This window comes from Copadichromis virginalis, linkage group LG14 (genome assembly GCF_057382275.1).
Source record: "Copadichromis virginalis isolate Kocher_CV1m ecotype Utaka linkage group LG14, C_Virginalis_male_GT1.1, whole genome shotgun sequence".
In the NCBI taxonomy this organism is placed as follows: Eukaryota; Metazoa; Chordata; class Actinopteri; order Cichliformes; family Cichlidae; genus Copadichromis; species Copadichromis virginalis.
The window spans coordinates 39,926,311-39,938,948 of record NC_140631.1 but is presented as its reverse complement, the minus strand read 5'-3'; the positions used below and the strand labels follow the sequence as shown (position 1 = coordinate 39,938,948).

General features: G+C 41.7%; 1 protein-coding gene across 1 annotated transcript; it reads left to right on the top strand.

Moving 5' to 3' along the window:
* Window positions 1-5,533: 5,533 nt before the first annotated feature.
* On the top strand, window positions 5,534-8,960 carry LOC146694662 (mRNA decay activator protein ZFP36L1). The gene is made up of 2 exons (XM_085478887.1): window positions 5,534-5,663; window positions 6,247-8,960. Exons 1-2 carry the CDS (start codon window positions 5,610-5,612, stop codon window positions 7,456-7,458), a joined length of 1,266 nt encoding a protein of 421 aa, XP_085335013.1. The 5' UTR covers window positions 5,534-5,609; the 3' UTR covers window positions 7,459-8,960.
* Window positions 8,961-12,638: the final 3,678 nt, after the last annotated feature.

Below are 12,638 nucleotides of genomic sequence, written 5' to 3'. Positions count from 1 at the left end.
CTGAAGGTGGAGAGACCTTGGTCATCTAAAAGTACATAAACCTGTGTTATCATCAAATAGCCAACTTTCACTATTGCCGGGACCAGCTTCAGTGATCAGTTGTTCAACCATTTGCAGTTCACTGCAGTACAGCCACGTGAGGCTTCTGGTGAGCTCTTGTCCTGGCTTAAGCCTCAGAGGACAGTTTGATCAGATCCTGTGTGCCGGTATTGTCCATAAAGCTTCACTGAGATGAATATGGGAACATATGGAGAAGCCTCGGGACAATGGGGCTCTTGTCCCGCTGGCTTCGACAAAGAGGCCAAGACAGGCTCAGACAGGGGGCTGAAAACCATGCTGGGTCTGTGTGTGCAAGAGAGAGAGAGGCAGCGTCACTGTGTGTGTGAATGTGACAAAGCAAAAACTAATCTACATTGCGTGCGTGTTCACTCAGAGTTATTCTAGCACTGCGTACAGCTTGTATTTTCAGAGCACACACCAGCGGGCTGTCAAAGTATCAGCAGTGTTGACTGACACATGTCACGTCCCATGTTTGTGTTGGCTGTCAGCATAATGAAAACATACGACCTAACCACCAACCTCTGTTTTACTGTTTTTGCCAGCCTCTGTAAACCTGCCCCTCCCTCATCTCCACCCAAACTACTGCTAACTGACTCGGCCAGCAGAGCGTAACCCACCACCATGACTGTGGGAACATACCCCTGATAGTAGTTCCTAACACATGTATAAGTCCACTCAAAGCTCTATATCAGTTCATAAGGTAATTTTTTAGATGCATTTTCTGCATCTTTGGGGCAGGGATAGCTCAGTAGGTAGAGTGGTGGCCCCATGATCGGAAGGTCGGGGGTTCGACTCCACTGAACGGCTACCCTGAGGTACCCCTGAGCAAGGTACTGTCCCTACACACTGCTTCCCGGGCGCTGCATTGGTGGCTGCCCACTGGGTGAATGGGTTAAATGCAGAGGAACTATTTCCCTATGGGGATGCACACTTTACACTCATCTGTAACTAATTATCCTCCCAACACACCAAATGAAAATCCCACTGCTGCTGGCCCATTCTGAATCAAATTACACGTCATTTGAAAGCACAAAGATTCGCAATTACAATGTAAACCATTTTAGGATCATAATTTCACAGCAGAAAAAAATAAATAAGTGCTGCAGCATTTTGTGGGCAGAGTGAATACACTGCAGAAAGAGCAGAAAAGCTCTTTTCTGTTATCTACAGAGGAAGATATCATGCGCTGCACACTAACACTTTGACTTTGGTCAAATGCTCACTTTGAATATTGCATCTATAATGGGTCTTTTTATGTTAAAATAAAAAAATAAAATAAATAATTTTAATAAAAAGATTAAAAGTAGTTTTTTTGTTTTTACAAGCGTTCCATTAATTCATGCATTATGGTATTTAAACAGAACAACAGCTAAATATATGAATAAATGAGTGAATATAAACTGGTGCACTCTGTCTCAGTAATGCGGTTCGCCCTGCATGCTGGATGATGGTGTAGTTTGGAAATCCCCTCCTCACACACCTTTTTTGGATTCAGGAAGTCTGCGACAACCATTAGCTCTAACCAAAACGGATAATGCAGCTTTCACACCCACTTCACACCGGTTGTGCAGAGCTGAGAGTTCTCCACTTTGTAGCATTTTATGCACACAACCCAACACAACATTATCAGTTGTGCGTTCTTTTCTAACAGTAATTCGACTTAACGTTTTCCACAGAACTACCTCTGCCCTGGTTTAACACCGACAGCCGGCTTTAAGATGAATCCACTCTGTGGGTACAATTATTTGCAATGAAGATATTCACCTCTGCACTCGTGTTGTGGGTGTTTAACCACCATTTTGTAACAGCAAAAATACACAAGGAAACAGCCACTAAAGCAGACACACATACACACACCCACACACATACACACACCCACAGACAGTTACACTGGTTATGTAAGAATAGATTCAGTTGCTGTGTCACTCAGAAGGCCCGACCACAGCAACGGAGGGAGAGAGAGGAAAATAAGGAGAGGCAACAGATTCATGTACTGATCTGAAAAAATGGAGGCGAGGGGGGTGTAAGGGGGGAAAGGCATAACGAAAGTCTTACCTAACCTGATGACCACAGGGAGGAAACCACACTGAATTACAGTTTTACTCCTGAACACACACGCACACACACACACACGCACACACACACACACACAGTAACGTACTGTATCGGCGAGGTGTTGTGATAAGACGTGTTTTCTTTACAGTTTGTGTTTGTAACTGTCACTCAGATCTAAAAGCCACAAACAACAACAAAGCTTAAGAAAATGCACTTTTTTTCATTTATGTTCTAAACTTTCTTTTGTCTGTTTTCATTTCACATTTATTTCCATTAATTTCACAATCAGGATTTTACCTGTTTCTGTTCGGTCATAGCATTAGTCTAGTTGATTTTTTGATTACTTGTTAACTAATTTTTTTAATGACCTTGAACTATCCTTTCTAAATCTCACCTTTAACTTATCAATGGAAAGAGCTGTAATCAGTTTCAAATTCGTTCCATGTCAGACACAAACAGTTACATTGTTCATTTCAGTTTATAGATTTTCATACATTTTCATTTGATTTTGGCTACCTGGGATTATTTTGAGTTTTTGTTTTTTGTTTGTTTTGAAACACAGAGTATGTTTAAGTAACAAGTTTCCTCAGGAAACTGTCTACTGCAGACATCTTCACAGTTCTGGGTACTTATCACTGCTGATGGTAACAGCACGGTCCTCGCTGTGTTGTCTGTGTTGAACATGAACAGTGACATCACCACATCTCCGCCCCATTTACCCCAGCGCTAAGAGTGCAAGTGCTTACTGCAGTATTCTCCTGAACCTGGTGTCGCCACTCAGACATCAGTGCTTTTACAGGAGGAGAAAAAGTTACAAATGGAGGCAAAAAATATCAAGTCTTTTTTGTTGCATCTCAGTTGTGACATTGTTGGTCCTTCAGCTTAGCTCCTCCCACACATAAGAAGTGACTGTAGTGGACAGTTTGTTTTGTGTAATGATTTCCATCTGTGCTTCTCATTATTTCTTGGGGTTTCTTCCCTTTTGTGGTGAACTCACTGTCCTGTTCAAGTCAAGTTTTTAATCAGTCAGCATTTTACCTGCCATGTTGCCAACACCCTCAGGTCATACACTGCTGGCTTTCTTTTGAGAAATGCTTGTAGTTATGTATGCGTATGTTACCCACAACCTCTCAATCCGCAGACCCACACAAACTGACCATAATTTCCACTTCTGAGCAATAAAGACTATAAATGCATTGGTCCTTATATTCTGAAAATCCAATCAAGGATGTATCCTAGGATTTCAAAGCACAGTCTTTACCTGACTCACATGTATGGCCAAGCAAATGGAAGTTTCTTACTTTAATGCACTTTGGTAATTGTAGTTCTTTTTTCTTAAGCCATTTTTATATGTGAGCTTTGGTGTTCCAGTAAAATCAAGTGGGGATACTTTTCACAGTTGTCTTTAAACAGAAGTGGAAAACAGAGGAAATAATCTGGTTCAGATGCATTTGCATAACTGAAAATATTCTTTGTGATTGAGGCGACAGAGCTGCCTGGAAAGACTCTACAGGAGGCAACACGTGTGATGATTACTAGTTAGCGATTACTGCATATAGAAAAAAGGTTCCAAACAGGCTAATGTGAGCTCCAGAGGACATTTGCATTTTCATGCAGCAAATAGCACAATCGTCAAACTCACCATTCAGGTATTTCACTCAGTCTTTAAGCAATTTTTATGGCCTGAACACTGACCTGCCTTTTCATCTGTGCCTCAGTCATCTACAGCCCTTTTCAAGCTGTAAACATGAATAGGCCTGTAGATGAATAATTCCCCCAAACAATTGTTTAAAAATCTGCACCATTATCACCCATTTGAAATTCTGTCACACCCTTCCTGCGTGGCTTTCAAACCCTTTGCACTCTACAACCACGCAGGCCGACAACGACACTAACGCTGCCTGAAATGTGCCTGCAGTGTCCACAGTGCTACAGTGCAGCAGCACAGCAACAGTATCTGTGAAGATGAAAACTCACCACTGACCCAGATGTAAGGACGACTTCTTATCTCTCATAAATGTGAGGCCACAGACGTAACAGTAACTGACAGAGTACATTTTGGCAGTTGAAACTGATGAAAAGCTCAGTGATGGTGGCAACATTTGGTCCAATCAATTTCTTTTGTTTTATTTTGTTCTTTCTTTTTTTTTTCTGGAAAAACCTGAAATGACTGAGCAGTAACACCTCTGGGATATCTTTGAACAACTTAAACTACTCACAAAACTGGGTGTGGTTCACAAGGGACTGGCTGTTTTGTTTTTCTGACATCTTCAAACTCAGTTTACACCTGTGGGTATTTTGGATTCAACATAAATGAAATTTAGACTCAGAGACAGACGAAAGGGACATATGGGAGACATCCAGACCCCACACACAAAGGCCATGAAACGGAAGCTAATGTGAGATCGCTCAACTCAGTTTTACCTGAATGTTCTTCTTAAGTATAAAGGGAATATAGCATACTTCAAGCATACCAGTCAAGAAAGGTGCTTTACGAGATCAAATCTAAACCAGAAAGGAAAAATTAAAAAAATAAAATAAAATAAAATAAAATAATGAAAATTACTAAGAGGTCTTATAGGCTTAAATCAGACTCATAAAAAAATCCCAGGCCATTATTAATGTTTTATTGTGACAGAACATTTATTCATGGACAACCTGCTAATGTGAAAGTAACTATGATTCATTTTTTAACAATGTTTTTTAATCTATTGTCAACTTAGACCCAGAATCCATATGAATTTTTATTTTAATGCAGTAGCTAAACAATAAATAAAATTTGAAATTATCAAATAAATTGTATCATCATTTCGGAAGAACGGATGTATAAAAACTTCTTGGATAAATAAACAGCATTGCTTATTTTCAGGCTGATTGCCTCTGTCGGGGGGAATACAGATATACTTTTTTCATATTTTCCCCTTATGACAATAAGTTGTTTATCATTAACTCCTCAGCTGTATTGATCCTAAATAAAATGAGAGCCTGCCCCCCCCCCCCCCCCCCCCCCAAAAAAAAAATCCTCTTTTAAGGATTTGGTAATGAATGGGTACAAAAGTAGCTTCATTCAGCTCCCTCCTCCTCTCGCTGAGCCCTCCCTGCCCATTACAATTCAGGACCCCCTCCCCCCAAACACACACACACATTAACGCACATTAACACACACACACCCCTCCCTGCCCGCCCCCTGAAGCACACAGGCAGGAGGTGGGTGGGTTTCCCCAACTATTTAAGGAGATTCCAACAGATGGTTGAGTGACTTTCCTCCTGGGGACACTTTGCTCTTTTCCCAAACTTCTTGTCTCCTTCACAACAGACTGGGCTACTTTTGTTTTTCCTTTTCCTTCCCCCAAAATATTTTTTTTTAATTTTACTCCTGAGCTTTTTCAGAATTTTTTTTTCCCTTCTCTTTGGACCCCAAAAACTTCTGTGCTTAATATCCTTGTGAGATCAGACAACAGCTCATTGACTCGGTGAGGACGGTGGAGCTAACCATGCCCTCCGACTTTCTAACACCTTTCCTGGAACTAGATGAGGAGTTCTGCAAGGTGAGAGAGACCGATCAAAAACCTTTATATATGTGTACCAGCATGCCTGAAACACGATCAGCTTGTGCCTATACGAGCTGAATTAGGAGTAAATTATTAAGCTCATTTATTTGTGTTAAAAACATAAAGTGATGAAATGCTACAAATTTATTGTCTAATTTAAAGCATGAGTGTGGTTTAAACTTTAATATTTTGTAGAAAATTCAGATTCAGATGGTGTTAAAAGCTGTTCAATCTTTAGTTGTGTTATGTTGTAACTTTACAGTGTCACGTGTTAACTTTTTCAGATTTTGGGGGCTTCATTTAATATTTTTTTTTGCAATTTTTAAATGTTATTTAATGAAACAGTGACAGGAAAACAGGCTGTTTGCTGTTTCTTTTAAATTATGTGTTATTTTTAAATTGGTTTTTTTTTTTGTGCAACTTTAGAGATGTTTGAGCAAATCCAATTTATAAGACCTCTGGCTTTAGCTGCAACTCTAAAATCTCCTTTCAGCTCGCCTTGGCCCTGCAAGCCCCGCTCCAGAGCTCCAGGAATGCACGGCACTCATCTATTCTTCTCCTCTCTCCTTTTGTGCAACAGAATTTCCGCAGCCTGGAGGCGACAGATGGCTCGTCTACCAGCTCCCAGCAGCAACGGCAGCAGCACAGTCAAAGGGTGCTCGGCTTCCAGCGACGTCACTCTCTCTGCCCTGTGACCCTCCCAAACTCCAAGTTCAACAGCAGCAGTTGTGAGATGACCGAGTCAGCCTGTTGGGGCCTAAATGTGACCTCCAACCAGCAGTGGAGCAGGGAGGGTCAGCTTCCCCGCTCCTCGCTCAGCCACATCCCCTTCAGAGTTGACCGCTCAGTCAGCATGATCGAGGGCAACAGTTTGGGAGGGAGAGAGGACAAAGCAGCCAACTTGTCCCCACCACTGCTACTCCCCCCACCTGGCCTATGCATCAGTAACACCTCCATCTCCTCAGCTGCTTCCTCCAGACCCACGCTGCCTCCACCACCACCACCACACATCTCCACTCGATACAAGACGGAACTGTGCCGCACATATGAGGAAAGCGGGGCCTGCAAGTACGGTGCCAAGTGCCAGTTTGCTCACGGCATGGACGAGCTGAGAGGCCTCAACCGTCATCCCAAATATAAGACAGAGCCCTGCCGCACGTTCCACACCATAGGCTTCTGTCCGTACGGTGCCCGCTGCCACTTCATTCACAACGCGGATGAGCTCAATGCCGGCAATGCTGCTGCGTCTCCACAGAAGCAGAAGCTCAGGCCTCCTCTGCTGCGCCACAGCCTCAGCTTCGCAGGCTTCTCCTCCTCTCCGCAGACCTTCCAGCCAGTAAAGGAGTCACAGCCTTGCTCCTTCCTTTTCACCAGGGCCTCCTCTGTCTCTCCTCCTCCGTCCTCTGTAGGAAGCCCTGAGCTCCTTTCCCCTCTCTTTCCCGAACCCGGCCCACTGAAGCATTACCCCTTCCCCTTCTCTGGCATCGGTGACCTGGCTGGTGACAGCGGTGATTCAGCTCTGCGCTTCTTCGCCGTGACCGATTCTGTCAGCGCCCGGTGTCCCACCTCAACTTTCACACCCAAAAGCCTCCCTTTCCTGCTCCCCCAACAGCCTCCAGCTTCCCTGAATGCCTGTCCCAGCCTTCAGCGCTGCTCCTCAGCTGACTCCCTCTCTGAAGAGGGCTACACATCCTCCTGCTCCCTCAGCTCTTCCTCCAGTGGCACAGAGTCACCGAGCTTCGAGGGCCGACGACTACCCATCTTCAGCCGCCTTTCTGTTTCAGATGAGTAGGGAAGGGTTTTACTGTAGGGCTGAATTTAATCAGGGATATATAGTCTAATAGTTTTAACTCTATGTGGCCAGTATATGATGTTGGTCTTTTCACAAAGAATTAAGACATTGGGTTTTCTGTTCCCTCTTAAATCCAGCAGAGTACCTATCTTTGTGCATATTGCATTTTTCATCCAAGCAGTTGTAGCGCTGCTCAGTGTTCGTCCAGTTTAAGCTGACTTTTCCTTTTTTTTCTTTTCTTAAGCTTGTTTTTCATGCCGTTGTTACTGCTGTATACTGTTGTATACCCATTTTTAGGGACTACTCTGAGGGTTCTTCACTCAGCTCAGCAGTCATCCGTGTGCTGTTCCTGCTCAGAGGGGAGTTCTGTGTGAGAATTCCCTGTACCCTTATTTATAAAGGAATTTAACATTAGTGCTGTTCGCTCTGTACTGTTGGGTTTATTTGCAGGTCAGTTTCAACAATGCAAGCCTACAGCACTTCTCCAGTCATATTTTGGGCAGTTTAACTGTAATTCTTTCCAGCTTCTTGTCCAAGACGGTTGAATAACTGTATGCTGCCACTGACTGATCAATTGATTGTATGTCAGCTACTTTAAATGCTTTAGCAACAAAATCTAGCCCAGGTGTAGGCATCTCACTGACTCTAGTTACCAAAGTTAGAGTTCTCCTAACCTACTAGTACTGCTAGCCACGGCAGGTGATACACAGTGTTATAATTATTACTATAGCCTAACACTTTTTTTAGCCATATTTATTGCTTTGTGTAAGATTTATTGTTCATGTCATGTTTGCTTTGTGATTGTGTTTATGCATTCTTAATAATGCCTGAGAAATTATGCTTTACTTATGCATTCATTTTGTCCATCTGCTTGGTTTTACACTTTCCAGTAGCTTTAAGAAGGCTTGCGGAGAGGAGAGGGAAGGAGGACGTGAAACATTTTGGCATTCTGTATTTATGTTGCCTTACTGGCTTATAGGCCTGACAGAAATCAAGACTCGCTGAGCTTTCACGCCACAAGCAGTGCAGTGCCTTCTCCAGCATCCTCTGCCATTTGGTGTCGGTGTGAGCGCACAGCGAGTCTACTCTCCTCTCCGTTAAGCCTCACGTCCTGATTCACGTAACATTTTCTTCAACTGATAAATCCTGTTAAACATAAAGCAAAACAAGACTTTGATGTGAGCCAGCAGTGGCAACTAAAAATGTCGGTACATTATGAGATACACCAAAACCACCAAGAGAACGAAAACATCTTTTGTAATGTGTGAAAAGTGCGGTGATGTCCTGCACATGAGGACCGTTGTGTCTCGTGGTCAAAATTTTTTATAGTTTGTTTTATAGTTGACTTTAATCTATCCGAGTTGGTTTAATGACAATGTGTTTGGTCGACCTCTGTTGCACGCTAGCTTGCCAAGTCTCTGAGCGGCAGGTGAAATCACGCGAGTTCAAATAAAATTTAGGCCAGATTGAAATTTTTTTTTTGTTCATGAAAATTCTCTGACCTGTCCTGACGAATCCAGAGAGGCTTCTTGTTGCTGTAGCTTGTTGCTGGCTTGACAGCGAGCTGTGTTTGTAACTTTTAACTTAAAGTCTTATTTATTTTGATTTTCAAAGCAGAACCTATATTGTGTTGTTGGATAATGCGTGTTTTGATTTACATAATTTAAGTGCATCTATTGTTTACATTCCATGGGTTATGTTGATATGCTAGCTCTTTATCTTAATATATATGTCCACCTTTATTTCAAAATAAAAGTCCTTGAAAAAATAAGAATTCTATCTTGAATTTCATTATACTTGTTTCCTTTTGTTACCATACCTTCTTAAGGTCAGAATCTAAGAATTAGGTCAATTATTTAATATGTAAACTATGATTACAAAAAGCAAAAAGTAGCCCATTAACCTTTCTCCCACATAAACACGTAAACTCTTACTTCACTTCACCAACATTTCCAGTAGAATTCTCACATCCATACATCAATCACAACAAAAAAACTTTAGTTTTTTAATCCCTTTTCCCATCTTTATATTCAAACATAAAAACAGGTGATGCAAATATTAAAGAGCTTTAGTGCTGAATAACACTCAGAAGAAGCAACTGGAAAAAGGCTTACACCTTCAGTGTTTGTTTTTCTGCATAAAATTTGAACAACTGAGGAGAAATTCCTCCTGAGTTAAAGGCAATGGCAAAAATAAAAGCACATGTTGAGCAGGAAATCAATAACTCAAATGTTCGTTTTTGGGCAAAGCTTTCCCACGAGCATCACTTTAAGATCCTGCCACTGTTTTTAGAGCTTTTACAATCATCTGTGTTTCATTCACAAACAAAAGGAACAAAGATTAACTCTTTCTCCTACTTGTGTTTAGGGAATCTCCCAGCCCTCCCCTCTGTGTGCGTGTTTATGTGTGGGAGTGTGTTCTGTGGGAAGGGGAGTGAGTTTTGTTGCAACTCGTCTGAACAGACCAATTTAGAGTGAGTGACACTGGGGAGAATGTTTGGGCAACAGATGCTCGAACAAAGACTTCCCAGAACACAATGGGGCACTGAGATACTTGTGACTGATTTCCATCTATTCACACAAAGTGGAGCAGAAGTTGAGGTCCTCCCCTCTCTCTCTTTCTCTCTCCGTCTCTCACTCTGTATATATGTGTGTGTATTAAACTATTACTGTAGGGAAAAAATGCCTGAATTCAAAACAATAAAGCAAAATATACAGAAAAAAATCAATACTGATCCATTTTTAATGAGATGATTACATACTTCTTTTTTCCCTGCACAACATTGTGCTGCCCCGGACCTCATATGTTCTTCATACAAGCTGTTATTATAACCTATGATTAATATTAAAGGCACAAATGGCCACATTTTGATGATTAAAAAAAATAATAATAATATTTTTTTTTTTTTTAACAATCCCATATTTTAATGATCACTGTAGACAGGGTTGAACTTTTCATGCACAATATGGCGAATTTTGTAAAATGTCTATCCGGTGTTTCGTAACACTAACCAAGTAGTTTTGATAGTAAAAGTTACCAAACAGTGAATGAAACACAAGTGCTGATGACACATGGCACTCGAATGATCCTAAATAGAAATCAGTGACAGAATTGATGGAAGTTATCTAAACTTCCTCTAATTCTAAGAGTTAAATAGTGATCACATTGACACTCTGGACTGAGATGCTAATGAGGCTAGAAGTGTGAAACGTTGTGTATGTAACGTACAAATACAGCAGTTTTATTTATCTTTTTGGGCATTTAAAAAAGCTGTCTCACAGACATTGTCTGCATGGCTCCAGAGTGGCAGAAGTAGTTTATAGAAGAACTTTGTTCCAGATAAAACTTTGCATATGCACTGCAGCTCCAGCGCTTACTTTACATTTTCCAGCTGAGCCCTATGTAAGAGCATAACTGTAACTGTGTGATACTGAGCATTCAATGGGTATTAGCCTGCCAGATCACACAAATTTAGTGTGATGATAGACGGAGCCCATTTGAGAATAGAGATCATAACTGTCCAGAAAACTGGGCATCGTGTGTCCTGCAGCCTACAAATACTTCCAGAAATGAAAACACACCTGACGGGCTCAACAGGGCCTGATTTGTGATTGTGTTCATATTTGAAAAGCACGGTGTGTTGGTGATACTTCATTTCCACATAGTTATCGTTGTCATCTTTTAAGTGGAAACACTCAACTCTGTCCTTTCAGACAGACTTGAGTCATTCTGGTGCATTATTGCAGCTTAAACCACAGAACCTGCTGCTACACCTGAATCACCTGGTAGAATTAAACAACTAGAATTAAACATGCAATCTCAGTCCAAGTTAAAAAAAATTGGTTTTTCTTTTCATTATTCCCGCTCACATTCTCAGCCTAGTCACATTCACATGTGGGTCATTGGCAGGGTAAAAAATAATCGTATATTGGATATTTTCTTATGTTTCTGTCCTTTAAAATTATATGAGGGAGCTGGGGATTTCTCTCTCTCTCTGCATGTGTGTGTGTGTGTGTGTGTGTGTGTGTGTGTGTGTGTGTGTGTGTGTGTGTGTGTGTGTGGGCATTCAGCAGTGGGCTGGCTGAGGATTTCCCTCTGGTAAATGAATAACAGTAAAGTGAGGCAGGAGCAGGCTCCCACAACCCCCAGGGCTACTTACCATTCAATACCCATGGCTGTGTGTGTGTGTGTGTGTGTGTGTGTGTGTGTGTGTGTGTGTGTGTGTGTGTGTGTGTGTGTGTGTGTGTGTGTGTCTTCAAGACCTTAAAAAGGCCAAGGGCCATCCCTGTGCAGCCCCTCAATCCCTCCCGCCCCTCCTGGCCACGAAGCCCCTTTGTGTGTCCCTGCTTTCCGTTTTCAGTCTAACATCTGTATGCTAATGCAGCTGAATGGGAATAAACTGGAATCAGCCTGGGAGCGAGGGTGAGGGGTGGCTTCCCTGTGTGTGGACAGATATGGGTGGATAAAGTGATTTGGGAGAATTCAGCAGCAGGGAAGGGTTTGTGCTGAGCTTAGAGAGAAAAAGAAGAATTATTGGTTAACGGGGGAGCTTAGGAGGGAATGGATGGGCTTGGGCTGTTTCAAGGAGGTGTCCTAATAAGCAGATGGCTCTCATCAAATATCCTGAAATGCTCACAAAAATTAAACAGCAAACTTAGATAACTTAGAAGCATAAATACGTTTCACCTGTGATGCTGAGGCACAACTGTGTATTTTTAAGTTAAGAATGTTATTTGGCTGCTGGAACTGGACTGTGAGTTCAGAGGAACTGAGGGTCTCATTAAGCAAACAAATGGCTCAAGTCAAAAATCCATGTGGGAGGTAGATTTGCTTAAGTCATGTTGCTTCAGTTGCTTGAGACCTGACATTTAAACACCAGTTACTAAAGTGCTTTCATAACACTGAGAAATGTATGTTGACGATGGTTCTCGGTATTTACTTAGACTGCACGTGTAGTAGTAGTAGTAACCCTGTAAAGCTGTGACAAATGCAATTCTGCAGGCTTTCCTTACATTTTCACTCTCTTTAGAAGCTACGGGCACATTGTCATTAAAGATGTTTGTCTGTCCACTATTTATCTTCTAAAACGGGAAAGTTTCCTTGAACTCATAAAAACTGGATTTAATATAACTTCTATATGATAAGAACAAAAGCGATATAGTAAAAAGATACAATTAACA

Excerpts from the sequence above, each read along its gene's own strand:
- LOC146694662 (XM_085478887.1), top strand. The coding sequence starts at position 5,610 with ATGCCCTCCGACTTTCTAACACCTTTCCTGGAACTAGATGAGGAGTTC. Across the intron at positions 5,664-6,246 it reads TAGATGAGGAGTTCTGCAAG|AATTTCCGCAGCCTGGAGGC; the intron begins GTGAGAGAGACC and ends TTTGTGCAACAG.